Source organism: Falco punctatus (genome assembly GCF_963210335.1).
Source record: "Falco punctatus genome assembly, chromosome: 3".
Taxonomy (NCBI): Eukaryota; Metazoa; Chordata; class Aves; order Falconiformes; family Falconidae; genus Falco; species Falco punctatus.
This window is the reverse complement of record NC_137582.1, coordinates 111,951,338-111,968,689: the sequence shown is the minus strand read 5'-3', so window position 1 is coordinate 111,968,689 and position 17,352 is coordinate 111,951,338. Positions and strand designations below refer to the sequence as shown.

General features: G+C 48.6%; 1 protein-coding gene across 4 annotated transcripts; it reads left to right on the top strand.

The window, feature by feature from the left end:
* The first annotated feature begins 13 nt into the window (after positions 1-13).
* On the top strand, positions 14-17,220 carry DRAXIN (dorsal inhibitory axon guidance protein). Of its 4 annotated transcripts, XM_080380938.1 has the most exons (8): positions 16-147; positions 537-616; positions 7,152-7,630; positions 8,984-9,171; positions 9,703-9,814; positions 10,171-10,260; positions 10,507-10,596; positions 12,642-17,220. In XM_080380938.1, exons 3-8 carry the CDS (start codon positions 7,174-7,176, stop codon positions 12,752-12,754), a joined length of 1,050 nt encoding a protein of 349 aa, XP_080237064.1. In that variant the 5' UTR covers positions 16-147; positions 537-616; positions 7,152-7,173; the 3' UTR covers positions 12,755-17,220. The 4 variants fall into 4 exon arrangements, with proteins under 4 accessions (XP_080237066.1, XP_080237064.1, XP_080237063.1 ...); XM_080380940.1 differs by lacking the exon at positions 537-616 and having other exon boundaries at positions 14-147; XM_080380937.1 differs by lacking the exon at positions 16-147 and having other exon boundaries at positions 158-616.
* The last annotated feature ends 132 nt before the right edge of the window (positions 17,221-17,352 follow it).

Here is a 17,352-nt window from a genome sequence, read left to right as displayed (position 1 = left end):
CCGCGGGCTCCCGGCCGCAGACCCCCTCCGTCGCGGCGGGGAGGGGGGCACGCCGGGCCCCGGTCCGGTTTGCCACCCCGCTCCCGTACGGCGCGGGGGGCCCTGCGGGGAGCGGGGACGCCGTGCCCGCCCCGCCGTGCGGCGCAGGTGAGCGGGGGCCCGGCTGCACACCCCACACCCCCCCTCCGCCCCGGGCCGGGCCGCCTTTGTCTCCGGCCTTTGTCTGCCCGGTCCCCGCCCGGGGCACGGACTGCTCCTGCCCCGGCCCGGGGGAGCGCGCACCCCGCACCCCCGCACCCCTCCGCCCGCCCCGCACCGGGCACCCCGCACCGTGCGCCCCTCGCATTGTCCCGCACCCCCCGCAGCATCCCGCGCCCCTCCCAGCCCCGCTCCGCCCGCACCATGCACCCCGCTCCCCCGGGATTCCCGGCGTCCCCAGTTCCTCCACATTCCCCCACTGCCTTCCCCCTGTCTCCTCCTCCGCCTCCTCCTCCTCCCCCTCCTCCTGCCGGGTCTGAACACCCCCTGCCCCGCAGCCTGCCCGCGCTCCTGCCGCACGCACAGCCGCTGCCCTGCCCTGCCCGCCGGGCCCGGCGCGCCCCCGGAGCCCCGACAGGTAGGCAGCGCTGGCGCCCCGCGCCGGGCCGGGGAGCGGGGGTCGCGCTTCCCAGTCCCTTTCCCTTTGCTTTCGCGGGGGCTGGGGAGCGGCGGGGGGCGCCTTCCCACTTTCGGTGCGCCCCGCGGGAAACAAAGGCCGGGGGCGACGGGGACCCCCAGCACCGCCGCCCCGGTGCTGCCGGGCGCTGGCAGCCGCGCTCGGGCAGCGCCGGTGCGCGGTGCCTCCAGGCAGCCCCGCGGGCAGCGGGCTCGGGGCTCTGCCCCCCGGCGCCATGGGCAGCACCGTCCGGGGGTGGGGGGTGCGGGGGTCTTCGGAGGTCGCGTCCCGCCACCCTGCTGCGAGTCTCGGCTGCTTCAGGGGCTCCTGCGCGCGAGCTCCCGAGGCGCGCTTCCCTCCCGGGGAGCCGAGTCGCCTCGGACAGAGGTCGCCCCCCCGCAGGTGGCTGCCGAGCCCCTCGCCCACCCTCGGGGTGCCCTGGCCCTGAGCCAGAGCTGGGGGGGCGGTGGCCCGGGGGCGAAGGCAGCCTTTCCCACCGAGTCATTGTGCTGGCAGAGCCGCGCGCTGCCGTGCGCCCAGCCCCTGGGTACCCACCGGTGATTCTCTGCTCTTCCTCTGTTGATAGAAGTGAGATCTCGTTTCTGAATTAAATCAATTTGGCATCAGTTAATGGTTTGTTACAGCTAGTAATTAATCATGTAGGATTTAAGTGACATTTATCCAATTCACACCTGAAGTCTTCCGTCAGCCAGAGGGTTTAATGGAAATGGGTTTGTATTCCCATCTCCTCTCCCTTACAGAAGGAGGCATTAATCCTACACGTTTGGTTCAAAGTGAGAATGACATGCAAGGAAAAATGTTGAAAGCACAGCCTAACTGTTCTGCCAGTCGGGACACATCCGCTTCTCCCCTCTCCATCCCGTCCCGTGTCCCGTTCCCCCCCCCCCCACCCAACCCCGAAGATCGGACCAAATCTGCCCCCATTCTTCCTTGTCACACTGGCGGGTGCTTTCCAGCCGGGTGAGCAATGACCTTTTTCTATTGACTGTGTCTCATTTGTCACTAAGCATTGTGCATTAAACTGGAGAGTCTCCTCTGCTGTGCTGACAGCAAGCGACTATATCTTGGATGCTAATCTCAGACTCATTGCTATTTTAATCTCATTATTGGGTAGAGTAGCCTCTGTTTGATAGCAGGTCGCCTATGATGGCTGTGTCAGCCACTCTGTGAAGTCCCAGAGGGAAGCAGAGCAGAGGGTTCTGCATATTCATGCATGTGCCCCTCTTCCCCTTCAATACGGGACTTGCTGGGGACTTGCTGGGCTGCTCGGTCCCTGGAGGATGTTGGTGCTGCGCGCTCCCTGCTCACACACGGACACCAAGCACAGCGAAGCTCTCTGTGCAGGTCTGGGTAGGCACAGGGGAAAGGGTGGCATGGCTGAGGCTGAAGGCGCGAGGCACATAGTGACTTGAAGGCTTTGCAAGGTGTCCAGTGTTCATCTGCGCCAGGGTGCTGGAGCTTAGCAGCGACTTCGTGGCAAGTACAAGCTGCCAGCTTACTCGCAAGTCTGGACTGCAGGAAAGGGTATTCCCCAGGTCGTGCTGCGTGAACAAACCGCTTCTGTCCTCAGTGGTTAGGAGGGCAGAGAGCAGTCTGTCGGCCAGGGCTGCCTGGTGAGGGGAAGGGATTGCCTGGGCCAATGGGTCAGCAAAAACAGAGCCCCAGTTCTAGACCATCAACGAATTTCCAGTAGCCACTGGATACGAGTTGCCCCAGGGAGATGTTTTGTGGAAGCACAGGGGCAGCTACAGCTGCTACTCAACCCCCTGCAAGCCTGAATCTCTATGTTCTGTCTCTTGTGCCATTAGTGCAATTAGTGAATTTGTGAGAGAAAATAACACAGGCAAACAAAAGCAGATGTTTCAAAGGGGGGTGGAGTGGGGGTGGGATTTGAGTAGCCTAGCCTAAATATCTGCACAGGGGAACTCTCCCACCAAACAGAGTCACGAGGGACAAGGAAACTGTGGAGTCAGATATATATGAATGGCAAGGTAGGGAGGAAAGGTGACGATGGATACAGGAAACCTTAGAAAGGAGGGCAGCTCCAAAAAGGGACCCAAAAGAACTGGAGACCTGTAAGCCGAGGACTTTGCTGCTCTGTTATCCCAAGGATGTGTGGGCCAGCAGCAAAAAAAAAAATGTTTACTATGTGAGTGTGCAAGAAATGTTGGAGAGGAAAAAGTACTACTGCTTTTGCCCTGGGGAGGAAAAGAGAAGGGTGCATATAAGATTACCTATCTGCTTTTGGGGACCCTAGAAAGCTGGGAGAGACCCCTTTGAAATGGGAAGGTCTCTTAGCAGATTGTTTGTGAAGCTTCCCAGCATTTGCCTCCAGAAACAGAAAAACAGATGGAAAGAGACCCAGCAGGGAAGTGCAATCTCATTTATCTGCACAATGCCATCCTCCTGGCTCCAGCCAGCTCTCTGCATGTCAGCCACCATAGAACCTACCCTGTCCATTCTGCTTCAGGCCTTCCCAAGCCCATCCATCACCCTATGGCTTATTTACAGGGAGCCTGGCACACAAAACTGGGTTTATTGTCTATCATCCTCATCCCTGCCACACACGCGCATACACACAACACCCATGTAGATGCACATACAGTTTGTCTGTTGCTGCAGCTTGGGATTGTCTGGAGCCCAGGAAATCTTTACGCACGCCTGCCAAAGTCTGAGCTTATCAGAGCCAAATCTGGCCCAGCGTATGTGCTGGGGTCTAGCTTGGTTCAGCCCTCGAGCATACAAACTGCATCATTTGTGTTCTGGGGTGATAAAGGATCTTGATATTCTCTATTTCTGGGTTCAAAAGTTTTGTTCCTCTTGGATGTGACATGAAGAACCTATGTGAAAAGTTAAAGCTAGAACTGTCAGGTATCATGTTTTAAGTGAGATATGTGAATCTGAATATGTAGACAATCTAAATGTCTGAATCTGAGTATGTAGACAAAGTTCCTGCTTTGTCTAATACAAAACAAATGCAGCAGGAGCAGTTTCAGAGCCTATTTCAGAGCCAAGGTGATATAACCCTATTTATAGGACTGCCTGAGTATCTGTGTATCTGCTCAGTCTGTGGCTGCCTTGCAGAATTACAAGCGGAAAGCTGAGTAATAGCAATTTTATCACAAGTCCAGAGGAGACTGCCCACAGGGAAAGTTACCCAAGATGCAACCCCTTCCCACCTCCAATTTCCCGTACAAGATTGTGACCATCCACTACTAACCCGAAATGGATAAGAAACAGCAGCTGAGAGACAGCGCTGCAACTCACTCATCAGCCCTGAGCTGGCACCCTAGGTAGCTCTCAGACCTTATCTGTGCTTCGCACATTTTCTTGTTAGTAGGCAGATTTGCTACCTCAGAAGGCAGGTGGCTTGTAATCCTGGGGTTATATAAAGGAAGTGCAAGGCTGTGGGTGGAGCAAGGAGGATGTAGGTCTGGCGTTGTGAAGAACTACAGGGGTAGCTTAACTTGGTAAGTACTTCAGCTATTTCCTTTATTAATATACAAATCCTAAGAAGCGGATGGATTCTGAACTCATAATGTGGTTTTGGTTTAGATCAGTGTAGGAAAGGCATCTCCTCACAAAGTCAGACTTCTTTCTGCTTGGCATAGGTCTCAGGGCAGAATTTCAGCTTTTGGAGAAAGGGTGCCTCAGCAGTGTGAGAGCATTACTGTCACCTACAGCAACAAACCCAGGGCTTCTTTTGTGGACTGTGGTCCTGCAGAGGAGAGGGTGGAATTTACTTGGGTGCTCAGACATTGAGGAACCTGAGCACTAAGGGGTACCAGGGATGCTGTTGTGCTGTCTAGCTGCCTTTTGGAAGTATGACTTTAATGGCTTCTGAAGGGTAAGAAAAAGGAAGGAGGTAGGAAGAGGTTTCTGACGTTAAAGATAGATCAGGGCATGGAAGCAAGCGGATAAAAGAAGGCTGGGGCTTCTGTGCCTCTAGGACAGCAGTGTTACGTTAACCCAAGGTACCCAAACTTGTCCATGCACCATTTTGGTTTGGTGGACAGCTCAGCTCTCCCTGGACAATAGTGCAGTACAGGTACTTATCTGCATTATTAACGCAAGACTCCCAGTGACACAGGAACACAGCATGTTAGCCTGCCCTCTCAGCCAGTGCAGAGACGAGGCAACCCACGCGCTCTAGCTGCATTTTCATCCTGTGTCATGCCAACAAGACAGCTAGGCAGCTTAAATAAATGCCCCCTACACTTTGAAGCAGACCTTTTGTTTAACTGCCCTGCAGCATTTAGCTGCTTCCTAGCTCCTGCTGAAAACCAGAATCTGCAGCTAATATGTCTGTCGGGTTCACCATCAAAGGGCCTGTGTCTCTGTGAGTGAGACTGGAGACAGCTGCCTCGCGCTCTCTTTGCACTTGTTCTCTCCTCTTGGTATTTTGCCTACAGATGAAAAGGTAAGACGCTGTGTCTAGCTCTTTGAGTTGTTCTGAGCGATGCCTTGATCCAGCTAGTTTGCCTGGTTCTTAAACAGAAAATCCTAGGAAAAAACAAAGACTGTGGACGCAGAGCTTGCGTTTCGCCTGGTTGCTATTTGTTCCATTGGTTTTAAAGCAGGACTTCAAGTGTTGTTTTAATAGATTTAGCTTTTGGTCTGGTTTTCCTTTGCTGCAGGTAGCTGCCAATAAAATACCACTTCACAGTGTTACACCTTCAGCAAATGAGCTACGCAGCACCTCCCAAATCAGTCCTCAAGTAGGAGTTTGTTGTCCTTTGCGGCCAGTAGAAAGACCTGCTTTTCAGAGGCTGCATTAAAGAGAAGGGCCCTGTGCTGCCTACCTCTTTCCAGGGGAGGTCTGAACTGAAAATTTGCTCCTGGGCTCTGAGCAATAACAGAGATGAATCTTGGAAAAGCAGAATTGTCTGGTGAGTGAGTGAGTGAGCAGGCTTTTCAGTTAAGCGAATGAAGACATCTCCCTCTCAACTCCCCAGATGCTCTACAAGGCTGGGGCTGCTATGATGGCAGTTATCATTGACTCAAGACATTCCACCCATGTCCCAGGCTGAAAGAAAAGAAAAGCAAGGCTATCTTAGGGTGTGTCCTGTCAGCTCCACAAAAAGGCATGGAGATTGGCCTCAAAGGATGTTACCTGCTGCCCTTCACAGGTGACAATGGCTGGTTGAGCAGGGAAGCATGTGGAGGAAAGAGTACAAGCTGTTGTAATTCTGCAGCAATACAGTTCAGCTGGTGAACAGACAGATGGAAATGAGGTGCAGCTGGGGGCTTGGGTGCAGGAAAAATGGGGAGGAGGTTGAGTGAAGAGCTGTGGCTGTAACTTTGTGACAGTATTTCTCAAATGTAAGCATAGGCCTGGTTTTCTGACAGTCAGTGTCACAGGGAGCTCTGGCTTTAAGAATCCCTTCATGCTGCCTAGATTGAGAGAGACAGTCTAAGAAAGCTACCCCAAAGTGAAAGACTGCACTGGAAATGCTGAAAAAACCCTTTCCCCTTTTTGTGGGAAAGGACAGGGGAGAATGACTTAGAGAAAGCACTGACTTGTGCAGTGTCCCAAAGCCATGTCTTATTACACAAACACAGGGATGAAGGAAGACCCTCAGAAATATTACAGTGAAGCAGAATGAATGAGAACAGTCTGCAGCCACTGTGCTGAGGGACTCAGTCTCAGTGTTCTTTGGACTTAAATTGCCCTCTTGCAGTGACAGGCTCACCTTGGTGGGGTGAGCTGAAGTGACCTGTGCAGGGTCAAGAAAGGAAAGTGGGACAAGCTAGAGAAAACTCAGACTGCCTCCCTGCCCCTTGATCTTTAGATCAGCATCCTCTGTTCTGCTGACAGCAGCAGATACTGTCTCTCTGCTATGCTGTGAGGTATCATTCCAAAATTTCCAGTGTGTTTTTTTTTTCCTTGACCAGTTACAGCTACCCTGAAGTGGCATGTGAGTGCATGCACATGTCTCCCTGCCTTGAGCTGCTCAGGGCTGTTGCTGGTCCTGTGAGGCCACCATCTGCCTCCAGTTCTGTTCATCCTGACATCTTCATTGCAAGGAAACCAGCTGTGAGGAGGGGCCCGTGCCAGCCAGGCCCAGGATGCCAACCTGGCAGCAAGCAGCCCTAGCCAGACAGCTGGTGCTGTGCGGGCGGCTCCGGAGCTGTGGCCGGCAGGAGCCAGCCTCCCCAGCCCCTCAGATGGTAGGCTGTGAATGGGAGGGTAGGGGGGCTTGTGAGTAATCAAAGGGAAATGTCCTACTGATTGATGGCCCTCATTTGCACATGAAACTGGGACCTTTCAGCCCTGCAGGCCCTGCACGTGTGTCTCAGCTGCTGTAACCAGGGTTGGGAAAGGAGGCGGTAACCAAGGAGGGAAAAGCTCCATTCCAGCTCTGGACAGCATAACTGTTTTCCTCTAAGTATCCTAAGTCTGAATCTTGCTTGCCTTTACAGCTTCTAGAAGTCAGTTACTTTTTCTTTTTCCTCTTTTATTTTTTAATTGCAGGTGAGGCAGAGCACCCAGGATTATGGCAACTTCTTCCACCTTTTCTCCTTTCCTCTTCCTGTGTGTGCTGGTTCTTTCCGACATCAGTCTTGCAGTCTCACTGGACCCTGGCACAAAGCTCAAAAATGTCCCAGAGAACAACAACCATCTTCAGAACCAAGAGATGTGGCAGCAGCAGCCCAGAAGTGGACACCACCACAAGCATGGCTTGGCCAAGAAAGAGAGGGTCCATGCCGTGCCTTCTAGAGGGCAGCTGGCTGGGGAAGAGGCTCTCAGAATGGGTAGCGGAGCTCCAGGTGTGGAAGAGCTGGCGGCAGAGGGACAGCCAGCAGCCCTGAAACAGAATAAGGATGTGTTCCTGGGGTTTGAGTTCCCGTATCCTGAGAGGGAGAACCAGTCCCCTGGGTCTGAGAGAGGAAAGAAGCAGAACCGAGAGCATCGCCGACACAGCCGCAGGGACAGGCTGAAACACCACAGAGGTATTTGAGCTCCAGGGGAAGCTGAGGCTGTTGGGTCCCTGGGAAATGAGTGTCACTTGTATGAGGGCAAGAAGATGCAGCTGTGGTTGAGCCACATGGGTGTGTGGAGGGTGTGGGATCTGTGCCTGCTCTGGGGAGAAATCTGCCAAACAAAAGAGGCACAAGAAAAAAGGGGAACTCCAGAACCAGAGGTTTTTACTGCTGGCTGCAATTTTGTGAAAATGACCTGGTTTGCCTTACAGGGGGACTCTGAAAGTTCCTAGGACCTGAGGGGTTGTTTTGGGGTGACCTGCTTTAGTTTTTTGCTTTTTTAGCAAATTGTTCAATTTATGAGCAAACATGTCTAAGCCAGGATTAGTCTCTCCACTGACTTCAAAACATGACCAGAATTACAAATGATACAAAACCCCTACTTTGCTTGAAGGTCAGTTTCCTCTCATCAGAGCTTGTATTGGTCTACATTTATGCTCAACTACAAAAAAATATACATTTTGCATATGTGATACTGCACTAATTGCTTCAAAATGTTGCCTGTTTTTGACTGGGACTGCTTTCCTTTGCAGGTCAAGTTGTGGGTATGTGTCTCTGTGGTATGGTATGCTCAGTGTGGTAATGGTAAATCTTTAGTTCTGTGAAAGCCAGGCAGTTTTGTCAGTCTATGCTATTTGACAATCTGGGTGTCAGTATCCCTAAGTCCCAGCTATCACTCCTCCCTGCATCAGTAAGAAAAACTCTATTGTTTTTTCGGGGGATTGACTAAACAACTTGAGCAATATAGAAGAGTATGGAACAAAGCTGTTTTGAAGCAGTATTTTCAGGCTACAAAACAGGACTTGTTTCTTTGGTTTAACTTCAGGTCTATATTTAAATTAATACTTTGGAAAAGCAGGGATCAGGTTGTGAAGATATTTTCTTTTCAGGTTAGGTAGTTCCTGACTTGAGCTAAATTGAAATAACTCACTACTAAAATCAAATAAGGGTGTGTTCACAGGTATTTGCAGCAGCTTAATCCATTGGTTTAAAAATGGTTGAACAGGTGCATTTTGGACTCTTGAGACCAGAAGAAGAAAACCTTTACTACTTAAGAAAGAGATAGACGTATCTTCAAGAAGGTATGATTATGTATCTTACACGCTTTACACACTCAAGTGTGTAAAAATCAAGATGCATATACTCTGGATCTGGCCTATCAAGTTAGTTTAGTAGCATATGACTGGTCTAAACAGCAGCTCAGGGTGGTGGAACACTGGCCAGTGGCTGGATGAAATCTGAATTCCTTTCACTCAAATCTATGGCACACAGGGAGAAAAGGGATGAAAAAGCTAATGCTACTGTACCTGTTGCCCTCTGCAGGGAAGACTCCTGATGTTGGGCCAAGCTCCTTGTACAAGAAACCTGAAAGCTTTGAAGAACAGTTTCAAAACCTTCAGGCAGAGGAAGCTACAAGTCTGACTCCCACCATGCTCCTCATCACTGCACTAGAACTAGCTGTTTCCACAGAAGAGCCTCCTGTTCTTCCAGCTACATCACCACGGTCACAGGTAAAGAGACAGCTGGTAACTGCACTGTACTTCTGACGCTGACAGAAATCTCCTGCAGATGAGGTCCGGTTTCGGGGTTTTTTTTAAAAACTTTAAGTTAAAGTGCTTGCTTAACACCAAAGCCCTCCCTCAAAGACAGCGCTCTGTCTTGGAGACATCTAAACGCCTCATCTTCATAAATGGTTCCTTTAGTTGCTTCTCTTCCCTGCCCTACCTCTCCCTTAGCTAGCCATCTTCACTCAGCTTCAAGGACCAGAGAGGCAGCAGGAGCATGTGGCTGGAGAGGCAGCATGTCCTAATGCTCCTTGCTCACCTTTTGTCCTCACATAGAAGCAGTGGAAACTTCCCTCTTGCCTTCAGCTGCAACAAGGGAAAATGAGATGCCAAGAATCCCCAGTGGACAAGATGGGGCAGGAACGGAGGGATCATAAAGGCTTCTGAACATCTAAAAGCACCAGAAAAATTTGCTAAGACTTCAGTGTCACTACAGAAGTGTAATCTGTTGTCTGTTTGGTTTCTTGTGGTTTGCAGGCCCGCCTCAGGCAAGATGGGGATGTGATGCCCACCCTAGATATGGCACTCTTTGACTGGACAGATTATGAGGATCTCAAACCAGAAATGTGGCCATCTGCTAAAAAGAAAGGTGATAAACCTCCCTGTCCTCTTTCCCAAATTACCATTCTGTAAGACTTGTCCCACGGTTAGTGTTCGCAGATGTGCTGAAGGATGTGAGATCATAGTGGTGGGGAAAGAGAGAAAAAGCACAATGCTGATTGTGTTTTGTGTTCAGTTTCTGATTGTTTCTCATTTTGGATGCATAGTTTCAGGGCAGAGGAGAAATGATAGATGGAGGGTTGAGAAATAGGGAGGAGATTAAACTATGAAAGTTTAGAGTTCAAACTCTTGAAATTTGAAGCTGTTTTTACCCTGGAACTACATGGTCTCCCAACTAAAAATAGTAGCATGACATTTTCTATCAGCATCTGTTTTCTTCCTTAGAAAAACGGCGCAGTAAGAGCCCCAACAGTGGAAATGAAACTGTGACGGCTGAAGGAGAGCCATGTGATCATCACCTTGACTGCCTCCCAGGTAAGGATCAGTTTGGTAGAGTCATTTCTCCAAACACGAGATTGTTTGAAATTCAGCCCATGTTCTAATACAAGTATCCTGATTTCTAATATTGATAGGAAGTGGTATGCAGAGGGAAGGGCAAAGGCTCTCTAGGCGTGTTGTGGGAACAGATGATGTCTGTACCAATGCGCTGTCATGGGTGTCAGTAGCCCTACAAGGGAAGGGGATAAATGGGTTGTGCTGACCCTTGTTTCTGCATTGCAGGCTCTTGCTGTGACTTGCGTGAACACCTCTGCAAACCACACAATCGAGGCCTTAACAACAAATGTTACGATGACTGTATGTGCACTGAAGGTGAGTTCAGTTCTTTGCTCTCTCTCTTCTAGCTGGCTTTGTAGTTGGCTGCATTGACTTGGGATAGTGGTTTGTACGTGAAAATAGGAGCCAAGCTCTGCTGCTCTTAGCCTTTCCCTGCCATTGACTCACAATGTGACCGTTGAGTCATCCAGGGTGTCTTGTTTTCTTTCTTGAAAACAAAAATCCTGATATCTACAAGCCTAACAGAAGAAGCCACAATATTTTAACACTTCAGTGGTGTTTGCAAGTGTCACAGGTTACAAAAATGGACCACTACCCTTGTTTTACCTAACATTATGCCTAATATGGCTTTCCTGAGTTAATTTCAACTGAACTTATAGCAATTTCATAGGCGTGGGCATGACACAGACTCTTGTTTCTTAAAACTGTTTCTGAAGAATCCACAGCAGCCTTTAACAGACCATTGCATTATGAAGATGTTGAAAGGCACTCTTCTAGTCTAAACATGTTCAGGATCAGGTCCAGCCACTGGGTCTTTTCTGCCAGAACAAAACTCGGGTTGCCAAGTTTTGTGGCCTGTGTTAGGTACCTAGTGACTTTGACCAGGTCATTCACCTACTTTTTAACCAGTTAAACAGACTGCTTTCCTGGAGTTGCAATGTTAAACAATAGTCTTCACCTTGGGCGTGTTGGGTAACACCTCAAGGTCCTCATCAGAGACGATGTGATGTTCTGACAGATTAGCCTAGAAAACTGTTTTTGCAAGCCTAACGAGGGCTGCCCCTGGCCCTGCTTTATACTTGAACTATTTGTAAGTTGATGCCAAATGTGCATCCTCTGTAGCATTAAAAAGATCCCCAGAGATGAAGGGTCCAGATAAGATAGACAAGATGCTTAGATAAAAGCAGATCTCTGATCTTGTGTGCTGTCCCTTCTGGGAGGCCAGACTGCCCTGGGGGGATTGATAATGAGGGGCAGAAACCCAGCTTTAAGGTAGCCAGTTTCAACATAGCCCAGAGACATGCACTCCAAAAGGCTGCTCAGTGACCTGTGACATTGGCCAGGTCTCCCGTGTACGAGTACTCAAGGACAGTTTATGGGCTGTCTCATTATAAAAGCTATAAATCCTCAGCCTCCCCTGCTTTGGGGGTGCTGGCACTGTTGCTATCTTCTGCCTGCTCTGGAAGTAGAAAGAGTTGCAGTTCCTAGGATGATCAAATCAGCCCCTGCCAATTCCAGTGACCAGATCCTGGGCTGTTGAAAATCAGGGCTTTCATGAGAATTATTTACACATAGGCTGTATCCTGTCTGGCCCAACGAGCTATGCATTCTAGTGTAACAAAGTCAGATAACAGAGACCGAAACATAAATCTATCAGTGCCAGAAACCAATGAGTTACCTTGACCAGAGGCTCCCATTGCCTTCCACTGCCATGGGAGAATATGTACTCATATTTTTTATAAATAAAATGCCTCCCCCCACCCCCTTAGTATTCACCAACGCTATGTCAGATAGCTTCCTTCAGACCTTCCACTTTGAGCATCAAAACCAGAGAAACTGAAGGAGATTAGCAGTGAGCTTTGGATCAGACCTCCCAGTAATAACGCTTCAAAGTCGTTTCCCTCCTCTCCCGAAGATTCAGAGAAATAAATAGCAAGGGGAGCTCCCTAGCCATTGCTGCTGCACTTAAGTCTATAGTAATTTCCCAATGGAGAGATCACTTAGACAGTAATGGGAAGTAATAGGGGGAAACCAAGCAGGGCTTCCATAAAATGACTGGAAACAATCAGGATAATTCATTGGTGTTTCAAAAAAACAGTGAAACCTTCTGCCTGAGCCAATGAAGCCCAAACCAGAACAGTGAGCCAAACAGAATATCAGGGCCCAGAAAGCAATGTGCCCTGCCCATGTGAGGTGTTTCTCTGCCACCTCATTTGACACAGCCCAGGCTTCCCAGCCCCGGGACTGTCCCCACAGCAGCCGGCCCTGTCACAAACTGAGGCTCAGAGCTAATTGTTTGATGTCAGCTGCTGTAGTGAGCCCTGGTCCCTCCTGCTCACTTATGCATGTCTTTTCCATAGGGCTACGCTGTTATGCCAAATTCCACCGGAACCGAAGAGTGACCCGGAGGAAAGGGCGCTGCGTGGAGCCTGAATCGGCCAACGGAGAGCAGGGATCATTCATTAATGTTTAGGAGGGTGGAACTCCTGCCTGGATGGTCAGGAGCTGGGGTCAAACTGTTCATACCTAGCAATGGGAATTAGAGGAAAAAGTCAAGCAAATGACTGAAGCTGCAGGCTCTGAATGTGCCAGGTTCCAACTAGACTGAAGCTCATGTTAATTATAAATAGAGTGGCCTCAGCCTTTTTCATACCAAGACTGCATTCCCCCCAGCTCCCTTCCCTCAGCACATTCCTTGCCATTGAGCTGGGTCCCCCTCTCCCTGTTAGTAAGAGATGATCATGACTACTGTTCTGATGGTCCTGGCAGGAAAACATTCTGCAGTTTCATCTCCTCCTCTCAACAGAGGCAAGATATGAAAGATCCTTCAGGTCAAAGGGGATGTGAGCTTAAACTTTACCCCTTAATTATTGCTTGAGAAGAAAGGTAGATCCTCCTTAAAGATCAGAGGTTCCTAGAGGACAGGAAACTTGTAGCTTCCAGGTGGAACCAAAGATGGGAATCGGGAAACAGATGGGATCAGCAGGAAGCTGGCTGCCTAGGTGGGAGGGGACCCTCTGACAGAGCTCTTGTCTATCCTTTGTTCATGCACAGACAGATATTCCCTAGCTGTTACGCCCTACCGCTTCCTACCTGTCTTCTCTGGGACCACCCAGTCCCACTCCTTCCTTCCTTTCTTGCTTCCAGAGAACCACCTGGTTTCTGCAAGGATGTGGCAAGACATCCCAGCCTGCAGCTCTCACTCATTTAGTTATCCTTCCAAGTCTGTTATTTTTAATGATTATTTTTAGGAGCTTTCTGGGGAAGTGATAGTTTTCCTAGTGAGCCAAAAATAAAGTTTTTGGTTAACAGGAGTTAGGGACAGGCTGTTCCACTGTAGTTAATCCTGTGACATGTTGCATGTGTGTTTCCATGATATGTAAATAAAGATATGATAGACAGCTTTTGTGCAACTCTTCCACTTCTTTGACTGCACCTAAGGATGTGGCAAGAGCCAAAAAGGCCTACAGGGCAGTTGGCCAGCAGGTAGCACTGATGACTTCAGGTAATCACACAGAGCAATTGTGCCACTGGGTAGGAAAATTTCTCTACCCAAATTGAGGATCCAAGCTTCCCTGTATCCTCACTCAAATTGCAGCTAACAATCAGTTTCTGCCCGGTATAGCCATCCAGATGTTTAAAACTTCTTTATATTACTGACTTCAGTGATACATTGGAGCAACACAGGCTACCTGTGGTAAAAGTGTTAGCTGGTAAAGATGTTCTCTTCTACTGTTAATGCCCCAATACCTTAGCTTCTGGTGAGAGACAGCTCTGAAGCCTTTTATATTCAAGAACCTGGAGCACTTTTTGTAGGAACAGAAATATTAATCCTGGTGCTGTGGTCAGACTCCTCTTTATACTGCTTCCCTAAAACTCCATGTTCCACTTAGGTAGGCAAATCTCCATTTTGCACTCCTGTTTCTGTTGTAATGTTACTGCATTGTATATTCACTCAAATGCTGCCAGCATAATAGTTTATGCCTCTAATGTGATGAGTGCCCAGTCATGACTACAGAGATACACTATGAATACAATATTAGTTCTGACCCGCATACACCTGCACTGCTGGGAGGTACACTAAAGGAGGAATTTGTAAAGAAGCATTTAGGCAAAACCTGCCACTGGGATGGATGTAGCTATTTCGATTTCTGCTTACAGCATTACAGTCTTAGCCCAAAAGGCAGGGGTAAAGAAAGGTGGTTTGGCTCCAGCTGTATGCCATGGCAGCAGGGGTACAATTTGTTAACCCAGAGAGAGAAATGCAGCCTCACCCTCAGCCCAGATGCAGAATAGTGGGTGGTGCTGGCACTGCTATTGTCAGTGGAAGCATAAAGGGAAAAAGGCCTTAATTGATCACAGTCAATGGCAGAGCTCTCAAACCCTGGTCTGTGTGACACCAGATGAGAATCACGTGCACAGCCATTATCAAAGCCAGGTTTTGATACCACACTGCTTTCCAGTATAGCAACTGAGATATGGTTGGAACTGTGCAATTGAAAGGAAGCAGGAAATTTTGCAGGGGTCTTTATCCTTGGTGATCCAGGTATTCATTGCCCCATACAATACACAAAATCCTTGTAGGATCCTGGGCAGTGTTTTGGGCAAGGCTGTGGTGCAAATCATGTGAAATACAAGCAGGTTTAAGCAGCAAGTCTGAATTTTAAGCCACAGCTTTCAGACTCCAAAAGGAGGCTTGCTTCTTCAGCCCTTGCTTTTGCAGCTTTAGGTTTGCTATTAACTGTGAATATAAAGAACAGATCATCCTTGATTGGTGGGATTAGTTAAATGTGTAAGGTCAGTACAAATTGAGTTAATTTTTATAAATCAAGTCACAGGATTACTGGATTGATTGTTCACACTGGAGTTTCAGAAAAAGAGCCCATGACTGAGATTCGTTCTTTCTGAATCAAACTATGATGTTGCAGAGGTGAAGCAGAAAGGGTGAGCAGCAGCACCAGGCACATGCTGCACAGCCACAGCAGTGTGAAAAGAATCAGACAACCCAATTTATGTATCAGCCAGATCAACTACTGACTTCACAATTGCAGTGCAAAGGAAAGCTGTTGAGTAAATAACATGCTAAGGTGTAGAATGCAATACCAGCCTGTGATATAAAACCCTAGGGCAACATTTCTACAACAAATACATCCCACTTCTGAATGTAGCAAAGCTTTTTAGTGCTGCTTTGTGCTGTCTCAAGGGCATGACAGCAGCTGCAGAGCGATAGTATCACTGGGTTACATTTAGCAACTTTCCCCTTCCTTCCCAGTATCTCCCAGTCACAGTGCAGTCAGTGACAGTTCTGCCTTTGGGGGCATTAGGTCTGAACAAGAGAGACACAAATGTCAAGCAAGTCTTGATTTATATGTTCTTCTCAACTGATTGTTTGAGAAACTCAAATTAAGAATTCACACAAGCTCAGCTTCTCTATTGCCCCCGGAGAGCTTAAGCCAGAGCTGTTGCAAGATATTCTATTGTCTTGAAAGGACTTTGGATCAGGCCCAAACCAGCCATAGCAGGGCACTGTGGAATAATTTTTAAAGTTAATTGCAGGGCATACATACAAGAAAGGTGAGTGACAGAGTCCCACCCAAACTCCTGCTCTACAGCTACTGCTGTTAGCAGCCTCACAATGAGTCCAAGGGTTATGCATCATTTTAAACCATTTCTCCAAGGGTGAGAATCATTAGACATGGAAAAGAAAGGACAGCGTGCTGATTTGACATAATCATCTCAGCAGCTGCCTGCTCTGCAAATGCTGCCGAATCTCAGGGATGTTGCTGGCAGTTGCCAAAATGATGACTGCAAGAGAGACAAGGAGTGGAAGCACAAATTAAAACACTTGGGAATCATTCTGTCTCAGGTCTGTAATAGTCTGCATTCATTTTAGCTTGGGGGTGTTTTATTGAAACCCTCTCTCCTCCCCCTGCCCCCAGTAATCACCCTGTTGTCAATCCACAGTCTGTGAAAGTGCTTCAATTTCAAACCCATGCTATACCACCATGCCAGTCACTCTCTGCTACATAAAGCCAGGAAAAAGCATTCCTTTTATATCTTTTTTATCAGGAAAAATGAGGCCTCTTGTTTTCTTGGAATGTTCAGTGTTATCATACGTAGCCCACAAACCTTGTATGTCAGTTCACCTTCTAGAGTGCCAGTGAATCTTGAAGAGTAGTCCCCCAATTACATCTCAAAGCTCTAGTTAGATTTTTAGAAAAACAGAGGAGCAGCCCTTCCTTGCTGAGACTGGAAATTACTTTCAAGCGCGCTTGTCAAGATATCACATTAATGTAACCCTCTCCACTCCCCAAATCATCTTGCCATAGACTGTTTTGCAGTGAATTTGCAGGAGGAGGCTCCCCTCCGACATTGCAAAATGCCTTCAGTTTCCCCTCCAATCCGAATAATGTTTCTGCTTGCTGATTTCCCATTGGGATTTAAAAGGGAGTTTGTAGAGCCAAGGACAACTTCTTTATGCCCTTCCCCACTGCTTATTCAGAAAGGTGCTATTGATAATATATGGATTTGTGCTGAGCTGATGCCTTCATTGCTCTCAGCTCCGTAGCCAGGAGCACAACTCAAAGGCACTGGTGTCAGCTGCAGTTTTTAGTTACCTTCAAACTATACCCCAAGTGAGGGATGAGAAGGGCAGAACTGTGAGGGGTGAGCTTGTGTCCATCCCCACGGGCTAGATAAGGACAGCAGGAGGAATTGTATTAGCTCTTCTCCTTCCCCATGGAATTGCTATCACCTTACCCACCAAGGGTACCGTGTCCTGAAAACGCAAAGGAAAGCATTTTTGCCTTATTAGCCTCACTTCTATGCTGTCAGGAAGGAAGCCAGTTGTGTGTTAGGTTTTTACTCAGCCTGCACAAGACATACCACCGATATATTTGACATAAAGCAGCTAATTGCTGGATATTAGTTGCAGTGAGCTGAACTCACCTGGAGCAGTCTTCTAGTCAGAAAAATCTCTGTATCCTGTTTCTGGTCTCCTGGGTTGTCTGCTTCTCCCTGCAGGTCTTCTTTAAGCTGCTGCTTATCTTTCTCACCGTGTTTATGTTGCTT